This window comes from Tetrahymena thermophila, assembly GCF_000189635.1.
Source record: "Tetrahymena thermophila SB210 genomic scaffold scf_8254649, whole genome shotgun sequence".
Classification (NCBI taxonomy): Eukaryota; Ciliophora; class Oligohymenophorea; order Hymenostomatida; family Tetrahymenidae; genus Tetrahymena; species Tetrahymena thermophila.
The window spans coordinates 64565-85224 of NW_002476417.1; the positions used below are offsets into that span (position 1 = coordinate 64565).

Here is a 20660-nt window from a genome sequence, read left to right on the forward strand (position 1 = left end):
TGTTTAATAAAAAATACTGAATCAAATGATGATTTAGCCAAACTTTAGTTTTTTTTGTAAATTTGTAAATAAAAAGAATATATTATTATTAGACTTTCTATCAAAAAAAATTTTGATACTATTTCATATTTTAAAAGAATGATTAATTAAACTATCAAACTGGTTTGATTTTTATAATCAATTCAATCAAAAATTGATATTTATAAACTTAAATTTTTTTTTGAGAGAATAGGTCTTAGAAAAATTTAGAAAATAGTAGTAGTATTTTAAATAAATAAATATTTCTTACAAACAAAAATTTTTATTAGATTAACAGTATGTTTAAGTGTAATCGTAAATAATGCGTTTATAACGATGACAGCAAGTCATAGGCTAATTAAAGCATCATTTATAAGCCTTGTTATGGATGTTATGAAGTTTTTTATTGTTCACAAGAATGCTTAGATATGGATAAGTAAATTATATTAATTTTTTAATAAAAACAGATATTTTAAAAAGTGGATGCTTGCAATTAAATTTAATTATATAATTTGGGGCTATTTTTAAACAATAATTATATTGTAGACCTAATCATAAATGCGGATAAAAAAATGATCAAGGAGATTCAGATAAAAAAAATAATCCTGATTATACCCAACTAATAGATGAAAGCGTTAATTAAAGTACAATGTCACAATCTAAAAGAATGAGGAGCTTAGAGGATTACGAGTTTATAAATGTACCAAAAAAAAGTAATGGAGACTTGGGTAGAGGAGCTTTTGGTGAAGTTAAACTCATCAAAGAAAAGGCAACTTCCAAATTATTTGCTTTAAAAATTGTAAAAACTTATACTTCTATATATTATATGATGTTCGTTTAGTTTGCTTTTAAAGTAATATTCCAAAAAAACAAAAATAAAAGCAAATTAATTCGAAGTAGTAATTAAATAAGTACATCGTTTTTATACTAAAAACGTCAAAGTATTTCTGACAAAAAATCATTTTTTTGAATTTAATCAACTTATTAAAGCAAAATAAATTAATTTTATTTAATAGATAAATAAGAAGAACTTAAAGATGAGAGGATATGTGGATTAGATGAAAAAAGAAATTAAACTTCAAAAAAAATTGAATTTTCCACATGTTCTTCGTTTTTATCATAAATTTGAGGACTCAAATAATGTTTACTTTGTCCTTGAATATGCAGAAAGAGGCTCTGTTTTCCAACACCTAAAAAAGAAGCGTAACATAACAGAAGAAGAAGCTTTTTATTTGTTCATTTAATCATGCTTAGCTATAGACTATTTACATAGACAAGGTATTATACACAGAGATCTCAAAGTGAGCTATTATTTTATAATTATATCAAACAAACATTTTAGATTTAATTAAAATAAATTTATTCCCTTTTTAATTTAATTCTATATAAATCAGCCTGAAAATCTTTTGTTAGATTCTTATGGAAACATTAAACTATGTGACTTTGGATGGAGTACATAATTTACTGATTAACGCTCAACTCAATGTGGCACACCTGATTATATGAGCCCTGAAATTATTCGTTTTGAGTAGCATGATTAAACTGTTGATATTTGGTCATTAGGTAATCTAATCTCTCATTTCTATTTATAAAATATAAAACAAAATTTAATGATCACTCATTTTAAAGTATTCATATAAATATATTTTTATAAAACAAAAATTTTTTCAATAAATTAATGTTTCTTCTTTTTACTAAAATAATTTTTAGGTGTTTTATTATTTGAGCTACTTAATGGATTTCCTCCATTTAGCAAATAAGGATCTTAAACTTTTAAGATGATTGAAGAAATGAAGGCAGCTGAAAAAAATGGAATATAATATGTTAAGAAATGTTCACCTGAAGTATAAGATTTGATCTAAAAAATTTTATAGATGGATAGCAAGAAGAGATTAACTATTGATTAAATTTATAGTCACACTTGGTGTTAACAGATGCTTAAAAAGTAAAACTGGAAAATAGAAAATGGATTACTTGTTTAACTAAATTCAGCTTAAGATAATTAAACAAAATAAACTGCAAATGAAAAAAAAGGAGGCTTAAATGAATAGTTAGATGCTAATAATCCATCAAAAAGCCCTATTCGTTAAGTTGGAATTTCTCCAAACAAACCAACATTCAAAACATTGTTTGAAAATACTACTAATACCAGTGTTAATGCAAGTATGCTTAGTTAGCAGGGATAAAATAAATCATAAATTTTTGGTGATCCTAATTAAAGCAGGATAAGTAACAATGGAAGAAGTATCTCTTAGATACCTAGAAAAAGTTAATTAGATGCAAGTTCTATGAGTGGAAATACAACTATGAATAGATCAGTAAGTCCCAATAGAATTCCTCAAAATCACTCTACTCTTTTCTAAAAGGCTGCTTTAGAAAAATAAAATTTAAATGATCAAAGTATGATGGATTAAAGTAAGAACGACATTAGTATCGTTCATGATCAAGCTTCAACAGCTAGAGGAAATTACTAGATGACAAATAACAATTAAAAGCCATTTGAATAAGCTAATTAAGTAGGAAATAGGCCATCTCATTTAGGTTAAAATCAAGATAAATCTCCAATAAAGCAAGGGATATTCAATAATTAGTAGCAGTAGAATAATAATTTCGATAAATCTCCTTCTAGATAAGGAGTGTTTCAAACATAAAATAATAACAACCCAGATATATCACCTGCAAGGAAATTCTAATTCATTGATCCTGCTGCCACTAACTTCTTGAAACCTAAAGAAAATAATACAGACAAATCCCCCGCAAGATAAAATTCTTTTATTGCCACTGGGGCTTCAAATATTACTAAGCCTGCCGATTACACAAATGATAAGTCACCATCTAGATAAGGAATTTTTGGTAATTCTAATAATATGAATAACACAATTAACAACACCTCGAATATAGATTAAGGCAGAAAATCTAATAATAGAATCTTTGATACTACTCCACCAGCAAGACTTTCTAACAATAGAATGGATACGAGTACAACAAATTAAAATAATACTTAGCAAAATACTAGTATAAATTAAATTGATACTTCTACTTTAAATAAGGCAACTGGAAGATAAGCTGGATTCGATGCTTCTCCAATCAGAAGGTAATCTCATAACCGCATGGAAAGTAGCAATATTTCATAAAATAACATAAATCAAAATACTAGCTAAATGAATACCTCTTAATTGAATAAATCACCAAACAGGTAAAAAATATTTGATGCCTCTCCAATTAATAGGCCTTCTCACAATAGAATGGAAAGTAGTAACATTAATAATGTTTCTGCTAACAATATAAGTAACTTAGATTAGTCTAATTTGAGTAAATCTCCAAATAGATAAAAAATATTTGATAATCCACCTCCTAATAGACCTTCTAATAACAGAATGGATTAGTAAGGAAATAACCCTTAGCTTTAAAATGCTTAGTCTGATATAAGTAAAATAGATACTTCTTAACTAAACAAAACGCCAACAAACAAAAGAATATTTGATACTTCTCCAATAAGAAACGCTAATGTTAATAACTAATAAAATATACCTTTTGGATCTGGCTTAAATAGCTAAAGGCCAATTTCTCCTATTAATAATAGAGCTCCTGCATCACCTATTAATGCTTAAAAATTTGACTTCTCAAACACGGTTAATGGGTAGAATGCCTAATAAAATTTAGGCAATCTTAAAGAAATGTCTCCAATTGAGAAACCAAAAAAATAAGATTCAAACTTTGGAGTTGAGAATCAGTCCAACAGAAATTTTCCACACCCATTTAAAGGACAGCAATCAGGAATTCAGATAGTGAAGCAAGGAGGTGGTGATGATATGACTTTAGATTTGAGCTTAAGTTCTTTTCCAAATGATTTATCTATTATTTCAGATAAAAGTGCATTCCTTTAAACTACTAATATAATGAGAGAAAAAACTGACCCATTTTCTGGTATTTAGCCTATCAAAGAAGAAGAAATATAAATGAAGCCAAGAATGTCAAGAAATGCTAAAAATATTGATTTTAAGCAAACAGAATTTGCAAATCATGTAAATTAATAAATTATAATTATTTTGATATTAAAAATATACTCTAAAATCAGGAAATGATGTAATAATTTGTTGAGAAGCTGAAAAGAGAATAAAAAGAGCAAGTTGCATTGATAGAAAAAGATTTAGAGGATTTGAGAAAAGAAAATGAATAGCTTAAGGATTCTTCTTAAATATATGCTGCAGAGTAGCTAGAATAAAATAGGTAATACGAAGAATATTTAAGAAACTAAATAAAAGAATTGTAATAACAGCAAAAGCAATAAATTAATGAATATAAAACTATGGAAAAAGAAATGCAACAAAAGAATGAAAAAGTAATTTCAGAATATAAATCAAAGTAAATTGATCTTTAAAAGCAATAAGAAAAACTGGAAAAGGAATATCTAAAATTAGAATCATAACAAACTTAGTAAGCCTAAGCTTGGTAACAGTAATTATTAGAGTAACAGTAAAAACTGTAAAAGGTAATTAAATAAACATACAATTTTATGAATAATTTGTTTAAATCCTATTATAAATTAAATAGGAATACGAAAGGAAACAAAAAGAAATTTTAAAAGAGTAAGAAAGAAAATAAAAAGATTTTGAAGATAAATGGAAAGATATTGGCATGTAATAGGAAAGTAGTAGATTTGAATAATCATTTATGAATCTCCAACAAGACTAAGATAAAAAGATAGAAGAAATGAGAAAAGAATATTCATAAAAGTAGAAAGAACTATTAAAAAAGTAAGAAGAATTTTAAAAAGAATAAAAGAAATTAGAATAAACATAAAAAGACTAACAAGAAAAAATAAGGTAACAGCTGGAAGATAGAACTGCTTAGCTAGAAAAAGATTATGAAAAGAAGTAGCTACAAATAAAATAAGAAATGGAGAGAAAGTATCTCTCATTGGAAAATTAAATGAAAGAATAAGAAGCTAGTAAACGTAAAAACTTAGAAAAAGAATTAAAACTTTATAAAGAATCTGGCAATATTGCTTTGGAAGAGTAAAAAAAATATTTTGAAGAACAATATTCTGTTTTAGAGTAGTCATATATTCGTATGGAAAAAGATCAGCTTACTCGTCAAGAATAAATGAAGGAAGAATATGATAAAAAGTAAAAATAGATAGAAAAAGAGTAAAAGCAGTTAACAGCTTAGTTAGCTTAGCTTAATAAAACTTAAAATTAACAATAATCAAAATGGGAAGAATCCTTATCAGAACATGCTGAAAAGATGAAATAAGATTATAAAAACTAAAGAGAAGCTCTTTTAAAAGAAATGGAATAAAAAAAGATTGAATTTGAAAGTATTATGCAAAAAAGGTAAAATGATTTGGAAAAGGTATTACAGGCTAAGAAATAGCAAGATTCTGTTTCAGAAGAGTCTTTTATTATGTTTGAGGAAAGAAAAAGAGTATGCTTTGAAGAGTAAAATGAGTAGATTGAGTAAAACTTTAAGCGCGCTGAGTAAGAATAGAAATAGCGTCTTAAAGAATTGGAGAAAGAATTCCAAATTAAATAAGCCGAATAAGAAAAAAGCTACCAAGAACTTCGATTACAGTATAATAAATTTGTTCAAGAATAACAAGAATACTTAGCTTCTTGGTAAGCATAAGTTGAGTAAAAAACACTTTCTCTCTAGGAAGATTACATAAATATTTAAAAGGAACTAAGAAAAGAATTTTCTAAGAAGTAGACAGAATTTGAGGACAGACTTAAAGAAAGGAATTCAATAAAACGTTAAGAATTTGAAAAGATTCTAAGACAAAAAAATGAATAGTATGAAGAGTTATGCGAACATCGTTAACGTCATGAAGAATAATTTTAACGATTAGAATAGTCCTATATCGAACTTCAAAAGGAACATAAGAAAAAATATTCTTAGCTTTAAAAATAATATGAAGATAAATAGAAGGAGATTGAAGCTAATCAAAAAGTGATTTTAGAGAAATATTCTTAGCTTGAATAAAATAGTATGAAATAACGTGAATCAATTAAGAAAAATATAGAATTTACTGTTTAGTAGCTCTAACAAGAATATGAAACAAAATAAAAGGATCTTTTTAGTGAATTTGAAAAGAAACAAAGGTAATTCGAAGAAAGAATTCGTCAAAAAGAAATGGAAAAAATTGAAAATGAAAATATGGATGTGTCTGGTATTATGAAATAGAAATATGAAATGCAAGAGTAATACTCTTTCCTCCAAGAAAACTACAGCGCTTTATAGACTGAATAAGAAGAAAAGATAAAGTAAAATATTATCAATTTTGTACTAATAATTTTTTTTAAATTCTTTTAAATTTAGATTTATTTAATTCAACATTTTATTTAATGAAGGAAACTTGAGGCAGAGTATAAGAAAAAATAAGCTGAATTAGAGAGGGAGCAGTCAATATTGAAAGAGAAAACTAAAAGTTTGGAAAAGGGGTAAGAAGGTCTTTATAAAAGATGGTAGCAAGAACTTTAAGAGAAGAATGAAGAACTAAAAAGTGATTATGAGTAAAAATATGATGAACTTAAAGAAGAGTTTGAAAAGAAATAGTTGGAATTTGAAAAGAAATTAAGAGAAAGGGAGAGCACAAAAAGAAGAGAATTTGAGTATAGACTATAAGAAAAAGAAGAAGAAATTTCTAGGCTGAGAGCTCAAGGAGATAATACTGATTAATCTTTTGTTTCTAAATAAAGAGTTGCTGAATAAGAATATGTTCAAAAATAAAAAGAACTTGAGGAATAGTATAGAGAATTATAATAGTATTGCTAAAATTTAGAAAAAAATTAAATGACCTCTTTAATGTAATACGAGTAGAAAATGGAGGAATAAATTAGAGAAATATAAGCTGAATACTTCAAAAAGCAGTTGGATTTATAAAAATAATTCAATGAAAAGTAGAAAAAATTAGACTAAAAAATGAAAAATTTAGATGATAGCGAGTTGTCTTATTCTGTTAACTCGAATGCTGATTAGACTTACTTATTTGAAGAGAAATTGGATTAATCAATTTAGAAAGTTTAGCTAGAATCACAAAAGAAACTTGAAAAAATAGAAAAGTAGTACAAATCAATGAATGATGAGTATCAAAAACACACTACAGAAATGTAAAAAAAGCTTGAAGATTTAGAAAAGAAGCATGCTCAGTTTATTGAGCAATAACAAAAATAGATTTTACAAAGCTAAAATAGAGGACAATTAGCGATCTAAACCTAGGACAATTCAAAATAAGATCGTACTCCTGCTTCTCCTAAACCAATTAAAAAATAAAAATCTATAGAAAAAGATGATGAACAAAATGGGATCATGAATTCTCGCAAAATTCATTCATAAGATAAAAAATTACATAGCAGTCAGCTCACTCTAGAAAAATAAAATAGTGGTAAAAGAAATTAGTCAGCTTAACAACTTGAAAAACCTCCTAAATCTCCTAAAACAAAGAAATAGTCATTCCCAGATTTGCAGTCGATAATAGAACGCCCAACTGTAGAAAGCTCTTAAGGATATGATAGTATATTAATTTTCATTTAATTTAAATAATTTTAAAAAATTTTCATAAAATAGATGATCCAGATCTTAAAAAGGTTTTGAAAAGCATGTAAGAAAGTATCAATAAACTTAATAATAATCTATAAAACTAGAATGACTTATCTATGAATTAGAGTAGATAGATGATGGCAGATCTTTCTATGGAATCTAATATGAGCAAAATTAGAAGAATCCAAATGAAAAATTCAAAAATTAATGACTCTGCTGATGAGTACTATGACCCTATGATAAATAGAACTTATTTAGAAGCCTCTTTGCTTAATTAGAGTCAGTTAAATACTAAGTAAATTTAAGTTAAAAAGAAGTTCATGCATTAATTATTATTTATAGATTAAGCTAAAAAAAATTAGATTTACTGAATGAGTCATCCTTAAGATAACAAGCAAGAAAGAGTAGTAATTTTGATGTTTCTGTCAGTACTATTAGTGAAGATAGTAGAATAGTTCGCTAAAAAATGAGTCGTTAACAAGAAAAAGAACTTCGTCCAATAGAAAACAAAAAACCAACAAAAGAAGAAGTAAGCTTAAAGCAAAAAAAATAAATAATAATTAATTATAAAATTTTTTATTAATTTAGGATTTGGGATTCTTTGATAGAATTAAATATGTATTTGGTTGCACAACAAGAAGATGAGTAAAAAATTTGCTTATATAAAGTCAGTAAAAGAATAAATATTAATCATCATATAAAACAATAAAAGTTAATTAAAATTTATCAGGTTAAGTAGATTGATTTTAAAATCAAAATATAAAATTTAAAATTAATAAATAAATAAAAAATAAATATTAATATATTTGTTCTATATACACCTTTATATACACACTTTACTTTATTAATATTTATTAGACTTACTAAAATATAAATAAGTATCTGTAAAATAAATAAATTATCCTAAAGATAAAAAATGTTTGCTATTTGTGTTGAATTCTTAATACATGTTATTAATATTTTAATGTAAATTAGCAAATTAATTTTTAGTTTAGTAAAAAAAGAAAGCAAATGTATTTATTTATATACATATAGGATTTTTAATTTTTCAACTTTGCATTATATATTTTTTTAAAGAATATTTATTATTATAAGTAGTAATATATTCAAACGATTTACATTAAGAGGTAGGAAAATTTAAAATTAATTCATTTTAATTAATCACCACAAAAATATTTTCTTAAAAACACAAATTGAATAATCTCATACTTGAACATACAATATAAGTTCTTATTAAAATCCCACTATATCATACAATAATATATTAAAATTCCATATTTTATGAGAAAAAACAGAGAACAACAAGATTTAAAAAATTGAATTAATTAATATGTGTTTAAATAAAAATAAATAATGGATTAAAAATGTTTTTGAATTATTCTATTAATAAAAAAAATAAAAAAGGGACTAGGATTTTTTTTTTTTGATAGATCAAAAATAAAAACTAAGTGCAGAATAAAAGGTTATTTGGATGAAAGAAACGGATACCTATTGAGGACACTGACCCAAAAATTTATTTAAAATTATCAATCAAGCAAGTGAAAAATAAAAAGATAGATGACTGGCCCTCAAACGGTATAGATATTAACTCTGAAAATATTTGGAGGTTGCTAAAGAAAGAAGCAGCAAAAGAAAAGCCAAATATAATCAATTTCACAAAAATTGGAGTTTATTAACAATAAATTTCTTACAAATTATTTTAAAAGTTTTCATAATAGACTATCATAAGTCATTTAAAAATAATTAGCTACATATTAATTATTGGTTTAAATTTATCTAATATAGAATTTATTTTTGTTAGGTGAAATCTAACATTTTAACTAAAAAAATTAATTTTACCAAAATAAAATATTAAAATAAACTCTCTTTTTTTAAATTTTTTTAGTATTCAACAGAAATTTTTTTTTCAAAATTGCTAATGCAAAGTAAAATAATATATTTTTTATGGCTGAATACCGGCTCAAAAATAAATAAAAAAACCTAATTTTTACCTAACTAATATTAAATATTAATACTATAAACTAACTACTTAAAATAAAAATAATTATTTATTTTATAATTATGATAAATTTTTTAAGATTTGAAAACTATTTTTACTTAAAAAATTAACTTTTTTTATAAATAATAAAATTTTTTCTCTGAAAATAGTTAGATTTTAGTCTAGTTTGTATTTATTATTTTTATTTGTTTAAGTAAAAATATCATATAAAATGTATAGCTATATATTAAATATCCATTATTTCTTAATTAAAAATTATTTATCTTCAATATTGTAGAGTATCTATTTATTAATCTAAAATTTATTTAAATTAGTTATTTTCCATACAAAAAACTTCATTAAAAAGAAACATTTTTAAATATATAAAATGATTAAGACATAAGGTTAACATAAAATCAATGATTTTCTTTTAATAATCAATCAAAATAGGGGACACGTTTCCACCATTCTCTATCATAGGGATCAATGAGTCTAAAATTTTTATTCAATCCTTTTAGTTTAGCAATATCGGCTTCATCCAATGAAAAATCGGTACTTTCAATATTTTCTCTCAATCTTTCTAAGTTCTGTGTTTTAGGAATTACTGAAACACCTAAGCTTAAAAGGAACTAAAGCATAATTTAACATACAGACTTTTTATATTTTGTAGATAGTTCAGTCAGTAAAGCATCATTATCTGTATTCTAACACCTTGCTAAATTAAAAAATAAATTCTATTTTAATAATATTTATAAATTTAATAAATATTACCTAAAGGACAATAAGCTGTTACGTGCAAGTTTAATTTCTTACAAAATTCAAGTAAACGTGGTTATTAGCAGTAAACATTAACTTCTATCTAATTAACAACAGGTTTTATCTTGCAATACGAATATAAATCTAGTAGCATTTACACATTAAAATTAGAAATACCTATATTTCTAATTAAACCTTTTTAAACAAGCTCTTCAAATTCTGCCCATACTTAGAAAACAGGTTTGTGTGTTAGCTCAAATTAATCTGTTGGAGGAGAAGAGGCATAATGCAAAAGGTACAAATCAATGTAATTTGTTTAAAGATTTTGTAGAGATTAACGAACTTAATCTTCAACCTTTGTATTCTTATTACTAAACAGTTTTGTTACTAAAAATAAATCCTCTCTCTTATACTTTCCTTCTTTGTATATTTCTTAAAGAGCATCGCCTATTTATTTTTCATTTTCATACATGATAGCTGTGTCTATGTGTCTGTAACCTAAATCTAGTGCAGTTCTCAAAAATGTTACCATTTCTTCCTTACTAACCACTTTATATGTTCCTAGTCTATTTTTTTTACATATTTAAATTTAAATCAAGTTATTTTTCATTTGAAATTTGTCTAATTTATTAATTACCCAAATACAGGCAATTTACTCCCATTGCAAAGTTCTGTTGTTTTGAATCTATTATCCATTTTAATTGTTTCTTGATTTAATTCTTTTTGAAGATTTAATTATTTTAATATATTTGGATACTAATTATTGCTAATATTTATTAAATATCCAAAAAATTTTAGAAAAGAATTTTTTTATTGAAAAGTGTAAACAAATTAAGTAGCATAAAGTAAAAATATGTGAAAAACTAGATTTTTATAAGTTGTAAAAGAAAAGCATTTTTATAAAATATCAATTTTATAATATATTTAGTATTTAATCGAATTTTCTAAAGTAAATTATAAATTAATTAAAACCAACTTTTGTTAAAAAAAAATTGCGGGAATAAATTTTAAATCTGATGTAATATGAACCGATTAACAGCAAGTTTTAATTAAATTGAAAAATTCGCCATATTATTACGATTAATTAATTGATTTTTGCTTTAAAATAAATAAATAAATTTTACTTTTTTAGAAAGCATTTAAAAATGTATCTTTATTACTTAGTATTTCATAATTATCTTTTACTAAATTTTGCAATTCTATAACAGAAAGTTAATTTTTATCATTAGCTTTTACTTTTAAATTTTAGATTTAAAAAATTTGTAGAGTTAAGGCATGCAATCATTTGCTTATGAATTCTTATATTAAATATCATTCATTTTTGCTTTATTTTGATTGACTTTATATTTATTTATTTATTAGATGCTTTGTATTCATTTTCATATATAATTTTTCTCTTTTATTTTATACATTAAAACTATAAGAAATACATTATGTAAAAAATTAATACTTTATTCATATTTCATTCTATTTGCCCAAAAAACAAAACAAACATCAAACAAATATATCAAAAATATTAAATAACAAACTAGCATTTTCAGACATATTTTTTTATCCTAATTCTATTATATCTCTTGCTTTAAATAAATAAAAAAAATAACTCAAACAATAGCTAACATAAGTTTAACACGATAATTTAAACCGTAATCATACTCGTCTTGGTTTATAAAACATCATTTTTTAAAGCATACCCAAATAATTTGACTAATAAATTAAAATTTTAATCAAAATCATATTGGAATTTTTTAGGAAATAATTGGCTTAGCTTCTTGAATTTTGTTAAGGAAGGGATTGTATATTGACTGTTGATTTGTGGAAATAGCTCTACTTTAATGTAATCTATGGACAAACTTTAGAATGAATCAAATGAGGATTTTTATAAAGATATACGATCTGTAATTGAAGATATACGTGTAAATTTTCTGTTTATGACAAAAGAAGTTTTAATGAAAACAAATAGATTTATCAACAAACAAATTATAGACTCAATAAAAAATTATTTCTTTGAGAATCAGATTGGAACGTTACTGAAACCAAAGATGGAGAAAGACTCTCTAAAAAAAGTAAAAAGTGAGATTGAAGATAATATAAAATGTGATCCTGAAAATAGGTATTAAGATCCTGAAATACCCAAATATATGATCTTTATGAATGCATATGTAGATTAAATTGAAAAATATTCTCTTCACTAAGACTATTTAAATCTCTTATATGATTTAATTTTAAGTGATAACCAGAGTAAGGGTTTCTCTGATGACTGGATGACACTTATAAGGAAAAAAATAACAGCTGTACTTCTTCTAGGGCATTTTTAGAGTTCTAATAGATAAAATTTAAAGAATATATTTGACTTATGGGCAAATGTATATCCAAATTAACAGCTAAACAAAGTAAAGAAGAATTTTAAAAACTCCAAATAATGTGCAAATAAGATCGCTAACGAAGAAAATTTGAAGCAGCTATCTTCATCAGACTCTGATAGCAGTGAAACAGAGGATTAAGAAGTAGTGAAACTATAAATTAAAGAATCAAAGCAAAGGCAATCATAAAATATAAAAAATTCAAAAGCCAAAAAATAATTCTAATAGCCTTCAATCTAAGAAGCTTAAGATTTGGATATCTCACAATTAAAATATTCTGAACAAGATATTTTAGAAATATCAAATTAAAAAAATGAAGAAACAAAAACCGAAATATCGAAAGAGGAAAAGTAAATAAATAATAGAAAAACAAAGTAGTAAAGTAAAACTTCTACAATAAAGAATATTAAATAAGAAAAAAAATAAGAGTAGTAATTGTAGTCTACTAAATAAAAAAGAAAATAAGATATTATATCTGACTAGAATCAATATGAATATAATTAAAATGAATGCGACGAAACAAGCTACTCTCCTTTGATGTAAGGAGCGCAAGCAGAAATATATATAGCAGAAACACAATTTATTCTTGATCATGAGGAAGACGATGAAGAAGAAGAGGATGAAGATGACGACGATGATGGCGAAGAAACTAATCCATAAAATTATTATAGACATGTTAGCATAATTAAAGCAAAGCCAAAAATAAAATAGCAAACTTTGCAGAAAAGTAATTTTCCAAAAAAAATAGCAAAGCAAATAAAAACTCAAAAATTATTAAAATAGAAATAAAAAAAATAAATTTAAGTTAAAAAAGAAAAAAGTATTGCATTAGATTAACTAAAATAGAACTGTAATTAGAATACCTTTAACGATGAAAAGACAACTTCTATAAGTTAATATTCAATTTAAACGCACCAGAACTACGAAAGATCTCAATAGTTCGCGGAATAAGAGTGCTAATGTATTTAATAAGAGTAATAGAACAACTCGGAAAAGAGCTTACATAATGAAAACACAGCTATGTTAATTGATGACTAAAATGGATATTTTAAATAATATAATTATTCTCTTTTATCTTCATAAATGAATGACCAAAAAATAAATAGCTAGTATTACAACTGTTATAGCTATCCAGACTAATAATAAATTTTATTTAATATGAATGGATAAAATTAGCATGTTTAAAATAATACTTAACAAACAATAAATTTGCAACAAACAATTGAAACTAATATGAAAAACGAATAAAATAATTAATTACTATATAATAATAAAACTACCACCTATACTAATTAGCTGCTCTAAAATCAAAATAATTAACATTTTAATAATCTTAATAACAATATTGGTTATTATTAGAACTAAAATAATCACCTAAACAATTAAGAAACTAATTAAGAAATTGAATTATAATCAAATTATTTTAATTGTTTTAATTAAAATAATAGAAACTTTTTTTAAAATCATCATTATAAATAGCAGAATTCTTTCATTCTCAACCATGATTTAGCACAAAGAGAAGAATCTTAGGAAATAATGGTTAAGCCATAATAATCCTCTCCTATACACTTTTCTGATTAAGACACTGTTCAAAATAAAAATTATCATCATGAAGCATGTAGCCAAGAGTATTAAGATTACTTAAATTTTGATCATGAAATTTAAAATTAAAATATTTGCTTTTCGGTTTGTGATTTCAATGCTTATGATAGCTATAAGAATTTTTATAAGGAGTAGGACTATTCACAAGACTTGAAAATGGAAATACAGAAGTGTTCACCCCATAATGTATTTAACAATTAATATAATTTATAAGAAGAGTAGCAATAATTGAATTAATAGAACAATTAAATATAGCTTGAAATCCAATCAAATAATATCAAAGAAATTCATGAATATGAAAAATAGTTTGATATCAATAATTAATCTTCTCAAAATAATAAAAAATCTAAAAAAATTTGGAAGAATCAGTCTTCGAGAATGGAAGATAAGACAGAGATAACTATTTCTTAAGATCAATAACAAAATGATGAAATAGAAGACTATGTTTCCAATAAAAGCTCTAATGATGATGTATATAAAGAGACAATTTCTGTAGATGATTAAGAAGATGATTTGCTCACTCAGTCATTTTGAAATCTAGCTAAATATCATGGGAACTTGCTAAATTACAATATATTATAATAAATTATATAAAAACTATTTAATGCACTATTATTATTAATATACATAAATTTATACTTATCAATATTTAATGCAGATTAATTAAAATTATTTCTTCTCTCCCTTAACTTTTACTTTTGATATTAAACATATGTCTAAATTATTTTTATCTCTTTATTCTCTCTGCTTATGAAAAAGGTTTCTAATACTTAATAATTAAGATAAGCTAATTTGATCAAATATTGCTGATATACTTTTAAAATAGATAAATTAAATATTGAATGAGTACTTTTATGAAAATATTCTTATCATAATTGAGCAGAAAAAAAAAAGGAGATCGGCAAAGCTCTAGTTTTGAGATATAATCTTCAAATTTGAGGTTTATATATGTTATTTGTTTTGTCTATATTACAAAAATGTAATTATTTTTAGTTAGATATTTTTACAAGAAGAGTAGACAGTCTGTCTATACTAAACTTTTGTGAAATAATTTAAATTTTTTAGCAAATATTTTATGATAAAATTATTTGCAGATGATTTATTTTATATAAACAAAATAATATCTCATTAATTTTACATTTTTATAAAATTCTCTCTTCTACTTTTACGTTTTACTTTTAGAACTATTGAGAAATCACTATTCTTAATTTTTTTGAGAAAATAGAAACTAAAAACTTGAGATAAAAGTGTTTTTTTTCCTTTTATTATTTATTTTATTGAAAAAATTTATAAATGAATAATAAATAAAAATTAATTAACTTTTAAAAAATTGGGGAACTTATTAATAAAAACTAAATTGGTAAAATGATCAAAGTTGTTTTTGGTGAAAAATGTTATAATTTAAAAAAGTAAAATTTTATTTATGGTTATGCATTTATGATAAACAGTGTTAATCTCAATGAAATAAGTAATTAAGATTTAAAATCCCTAATAGAATACACTGTAGTATAACAAAAACTTCTTTGCTACGAATTTGATAATACCAAAGTATGTTAAATTTTCAAAATTTCCTCCAAAGATTTTAAAGATAAGACAATAACTTCTTCTTTATAGTACGAAGACTCTAATAAGGATGTCTTATTAACAGTTGCTAGAGATCTAAGAGAACAAAATCAGTCTTTATTAAATTGGTTAAATAAACAAGAGAAAGATACTCAATGCAAAATACTCAACATACTCTAAACGAATATTAATAGCCTTGACAAGAAGTATGGAGAAACTCTAAAAATTACTTTTTAAAAAATAATTAAAGAGCGAAAATCAATGCCTTAACAACAATCATAATGAAAAAAAATATCTTAAAAAATTCAAAAAACTAATAATCAAAATACAATATATATAACTTTGTATTACTACACTCTTAAAAAATTAACAAATTAAATAATTGATAATATGAAAAAAAATTAACTAACAAAATTTTACTCATAATAATCAATAAATCATAAAAATAAATAAATAAAAAATAGTTATTACTTTACTTAATTTAATAAATATAAAATAATATTATTATTATTTACAAAGTAAATTTCATATCCTCCCTCAATTGTATTATTTCCTTTCTTTATTTAACAAAACTTGATTTAACTTATTAGCTTTTTTATTTTTTTTATCTAAATATATTGACTGTAATAGATGAATTAAAGAAACTTAATTAAGAATATATAAAGTCAGAAAAGATATTGATTATTAATTTATTTATTAATTAAAATAAATATAAAAATTTGTTATATTCTCAACTCCACTTCTTTGTTTATTAAGCATTTCTTTTATTTTTTAATTTATTTTATTAATATTTCAAATATCAATTTCCTCTTCTTGCAGAGTAAAATTTTCTCTAATGTATTAATTATTATTTTACAAATAGCCATTATTATTTTAATATTCTATATTTGAGCTATGATAATCTTCTTCTAATTCTGCCTCCTCTTCTTCTTCCTCTTCTTCATCTTCATCATTTTCATATTATTCATTCTATTATTCATCTTCAAAAACGTATTTATCTGGTGAATTATCTTCAAACTCATTTCTTCTTGATTGATGAGAATTTTGGGGCAATTTATTTTATTTAGACACTGATTATCCTTTTGATTTAAAGGCAGAATTATCTTTAAAGTAATCATTTTCTTCTTCCTTCACACTTCTCATATTTTATGCATATTATAACTAGTCATTAACACTTTCCTAATTATCCTCATCAAAATTTTCATGAATATCTTCATTTGTATTTCTATATTAGCAGCTATTGTTATCCAATCCGTTTTAAAATTATTATGAACCACGAGGAATGCTTTCTTGTATACTTTTACTGTTATTTGAAAAATTACTATTTTGCTAATTTAAGTTATTTTCTCCATTTAGATTTTATTATTTTAAATTATTTTTGCTGCTTCCCTATCTTTGCTAAGTCCTTGAACTTTAATTCTAAGAATTAGAATTTTATTTTATCTGGTCTTGGCTGATCTTAGATTCATCAAAGTTAGCTTATTCAATATTTTACTAATTACTCTATGAAGTAACTGAGTTTGCTCCATTGTTATGAACAGGCTCGAATTCCCCATTACTTTTATTTGCACTATTTTATTAAGCATTTTCCCTAGATTTTTTTGTTCCAATCAAAAAAAGCTGGTTGTTTGCATGTCTAAGTCTCAAAACTAAGCTGTCAAGGTTATTGTCGCATTCTTCTCTTAAGAAAGTAAGAGCCTCTTCTGAAGGAATTTCTATAATTTTAGTTTCCTCTCCTTCTATTTCATCTGCTACAATCATCATTTTTCCATCAAACATGTAAATTTCTACATCAAAGTGGATATTTCCTATAACTTTTACCTGTTTATAAAGACGAATCTTCTCTTTTCTTTGATTATAATTGTTGCTTAAGCTTCTTTTAGATACTTGTGCACTTTCACCTCTCCTTGGTTAACTAATTCTAAAATTAGAATTTAAGCTACCATTTAAGCTAGTATTAACGTTTTAGTTAGAGTAACTACTATTCTATTATCCATAAAGATGATTATTGTCTTGCTAGCTTTAATTGAGTTTCACAGATTTCCTTTTTATAGGGTTTAATGAGTTATTTCTAGAATGAGAAAAACTTTAATTATTTGTAAGAGCATTATCAGAAGAAGTAGGAGTGCCTCCATAATAAGATGACTGCTTTGGCGTTTTAGAGTAGCTAATAGTAATTTAAAAAGATGCTTAAATATAGTATTTATAATTTGTATGATTTATTTGCTTGCTTAATGGACTAAAATATTAAATGTTTCTTTATTTATTTTATTTGCCTATAAATATCAACACAGTTCTAAAGAAATTATTTACCCTGTTATTGTATTAATGAAGCTCTTAGTATTTGCCCATTATTATTCATACTATGCAACATCATAATTAGATCTTTTTTCTTATAAGCGTCTGAGTAAAAACTAATTTTCTTCAGCAATTTATACCAATTTTTTCTTTCTAACTGTTTAATTTAAGCTCTTCGGTGACATGACACGCTTCATGGACATTGTCAATTACTTTTTTAAAATAAAATTATTTGATAAATTAAAAGCAAGAAAAAGATATTAATAATTATTGAAATATTTCAATAAATTGTGTTAAATTAGAATTATTTTAATTCTTTCTTAAAAGTTAATTTAATATGCATCAAAAAATTATTTTTTCTCTTTAACAATAAAAAAGCTATTTAGTAGTTAATAATTGTATAGAGATGTATTATATCAACTCTAAGCATTTTGTTTGAGTAAAGCTTCTTACCTTATTTTGCATGATATTTGTGATCTTTTCTAAAAGTATTCTATTCTCTCTTTCGATTTCTGTGTGCTTTGTTTCTTGAAGCTATTCCTTTTTTTTCTTATTTATCTCATAACTGAATGGTGATTTGGCTCTAAAATTAGATTTAATCTCCCTCAACTTTTTAAGATGAATTTCTTAATTTCTTTCTATCGATTTATTATAGAGAATTCTATTCCCCATTAATACATTTCTCTAGTTCATCCCTAATAATAACTTTGCAGTTACAAGTCTAAGTTAAATCTATTTCCTAATGGATTTTATTTCTACAAAATATAATATTTTAGAAATACAATTTTCTATTCAATCTTTATTTTTTTCTTATACAGAAAGAAATTTTTATTATTCAACTGTAAATCAAACTTATTAATTTGTTAATAATTACAAACAACTCCTTAATATTTTATTAAAAGCAATTTTTTTTTTCAATCTTAAAGATATATTCAATTCCAATCAATTATTTGTTATAATTTTGATTTAGGATTTGTATGGTTTTTATAATTACTAATTAATCGTTAAAGTAATTATTCTTTTTTCTTAATACTTGTTTAATGACATATATATATATATATTTATTACAAAAAATTATATTACTATATACATAAATGCATTATTTAAATATATCTTTTTTGAAAAGATTTTAAAATATATTTTGTTTGGTAGAAGCAACATTATTTTGTAATAATTGTCAAAAATAAATTTTAATTATCCTATTAATTATTTTAACTAAAAATAACAATTTCTTTTATCAATAATAAATATATTGTTTTAATAGTATTTTTTTAAATTATTTTTTAGCAAAATGTTTTATTATGCAATCAAATATTTGGCTGAATAGCTTGCTTCATAAATATAATAAAATAAAAAAAATGATTATTAACTTTATAACTTACTTAATAATTAACTTATATATTAATATTTAATATTATTTAAATTTCAAAGTATCTACGTGTGTAAGATTTATATAATATTGAATTAATAGTTTTTATTAAAGAACAAAATATGTACTCAAAATTTTAACTATTTTAAATTTTAATATTTGTAGCATTTTAAATTATTTTTTAAATCGGGATAACTAATTTTATTATCATTTTTGTTAATAATCAATCATCTATTTATGTAAGCATATCATAAGAATAGTCTGGAGAACCCATTACAACTCTTACTATAATATGTAAGTGATAGAGACCAGGAATCAAGACTAAAGTTAAATTTGTCTAAATAAATATTGAATTATTAAAATTAAAATTACGCATAGCAGCAAGCAAGAAATATAAGAAGGAATTCCAGTAATCATCTAAATGAAGGTTATGAAAGCCTGTAGTAACTAATAAAAATCCAGCAAAAGTTAAAAACAAACTCTATTTTAATTTATTTAATCATTATTTAAATAAAACTATTTTTAAATCTTACTAAAAAAACAGTTTTCCAAGGAGTTTTAGGTAGCCTTCTTAAAGGAGGAGGAGATTCACTTCTGACTTCTCTTTTTTTTGCCTAACTTTTCTGAGTACTGCTTCTTAAAGAAGAGTTCTCGCTTGTTTAAAAAGAATCAAAATTAGTTGATTGTTGTGAGATATTCATTTGTTTATTTATTTTTTTGAATACTAATAAAATATAAAAATTAAAAATTTTTTATTTAAAAATTTAAAAAAACAATTAAAAGGAAAATTTAAATTGCTTTGAAGAAAATTTCACAAACTAAAAAAAAATAAGCATTATATTGGTAATTAATTATACTCATAATTTATTTTTTCTATTTTCTTTATTTTTTAATTAATTAATTTTATTTATATTTATTTTCTTTAATTATTTTCTTCATTCTTTCTTTCTTTGTTTTATTTTATTTTTATTTTATTGTAGTTATTTACTTTTCTTTTTTGTTTTTTGCTTTTTTCTCCTCTGTAAATTTATTTTAAATATCTTTTTTAAAATCTATTTTTCTATCATGCTGTCAATTCGCTTCAATCAATTTCTTTATAATAATATTTTGTTTAATTAAAAATACATAAATTATATATTTTAAATGGAAAAAGAATCGAAGATATCATATTCCATTT

The 20660-nt window shown here is 23.4% G+C and overlaps 6 protein-coding genes across 6 annotated transcripts; 3 read left to right on the plus strand and 3 right to left on the minus strand. All coding sequences in view use genetic code 6, as the record gives it.

The window, feature by feature from the left end:
- Nucleotides 1–317: 317 nt before the first annotated feature.
- On the plus strand, nucleotides 318–8202 carry TTHERM_00266320 (Serine/Threonine kinase domain protein; the record flags this gene model as incomplete). Its single annotated transcript, XM_001015867.2, has 11 exons — nucleotides 318–454; nucleotides 565–817; nucleotides 1035–1319; nucleotides 1413–1581; nucleotides 1729–4043; nucleotides 4097–4510; nucleotides 4573–6281; nucleotides 6369–7531; nucleotides 7585–7852; nucleotides 7900–8086; nucleotides 8146–8202. The coding sequence occupies 11 exons, from the start codon at nucleotides 318–320 to the stop codon at nucleotides 8200–8202; spliced, it is 6957 nt and encodes a 2318-aa protein (XP_001015867.2).
- Nucleotides 8203–9972: 1770 nt separating this feature from the next.
- Nucleotides 9973–10987, minus strand: TTHERM_00266330 (aldo/keto reductase family oxidoreductase; the record flags this gene model as incomplete). Its single annotated transcript, XM_001015868.3, has 3 exons — nucleotides 9973–10250; nucleotides 10307–10857; nucleotides 10929–10987. 3 exons carry the CDS (start codon nucleotides 10985–10987, stop codon nucleotides 9973–9975), a joined length of 888 nt encoding a protein of 295 aa, XP_001015868.1.
- A 1136-nt stretch (nucleotides 10988–12123) lies between these two features.
- Nucleotides 12124–13526, plus strand: TTHERM_00266340 (hypothetical protein; the record flags this gene model as incomplete). Its single annotated transcript, XM_001015869.2, has 2 exons — nucleotides 12124–13378; nucleotides 13435–13526. The coding sequence occupies 2 exons, from the start codon at nucleotides 12124–12126 to the stop codon at nucleotides 13524–13526; spliced, it is 1347 nt and encodes a 448-aa protein (XP_001015869.2).
- Nucleotides 13527–15532: 2006 nt separating this feature from the next.
- Nucleotides 15533–18133, plus strand: TTHERM_00266350 (hypothetical protein). The gene has a single exon (XM_001015870.2). It carries the CDS (start codon nucleotides 15547–15549, stop codon nucleotides 16099–16101), a length of 555 nt encoding a protein of 184 aa, XP_001015870.2. The 5' UTR covers nucleotides 15533–15546; the 3' UTR covers nucleotides 16102–18133.
- On the minus strand, nucleotides 16609–18807 carry TTHERM_00266360 (hypothetical protein; the record flags this gene model as incomplete). Its single annotated transcript, XM_001015871.2, has 3 exons — nucleotides 16609–17983; nucleotides 18130–18326; nucleotides 18568–18807. The coding sequence occupies 3 exons, from the start codon at nucleotides 18805–18807 to the stop codon at nucleotides 16609–16611; spliced, it is 1812 nt and encodes a 603-aa protein (XP_001015871.2).
- An 899-nt stretch (nucleotides 18808–19706) lies between these two features.
- Nucleotides 19707–20184, minus strand: TTHERM_00266370 (transmembrane protein, putative; the record flags this gene model as incomplete). The annotated part of the gene is made up of 3 exons (XM_001015872.3): nucleotides 19707–19804; nucleotides 19856–19964; nucleotides 20017–20184. 3 exons carry the CDS (start codon nucleotides 20182–20184, stop codon nucleotides 19707–19709), a joined length of 375 nt encoding a protein of 124 aa, XP_001015872.2.
- Between the last annotated feature and the right edge of the window lie 476 nt (nucleotides 20185–20660).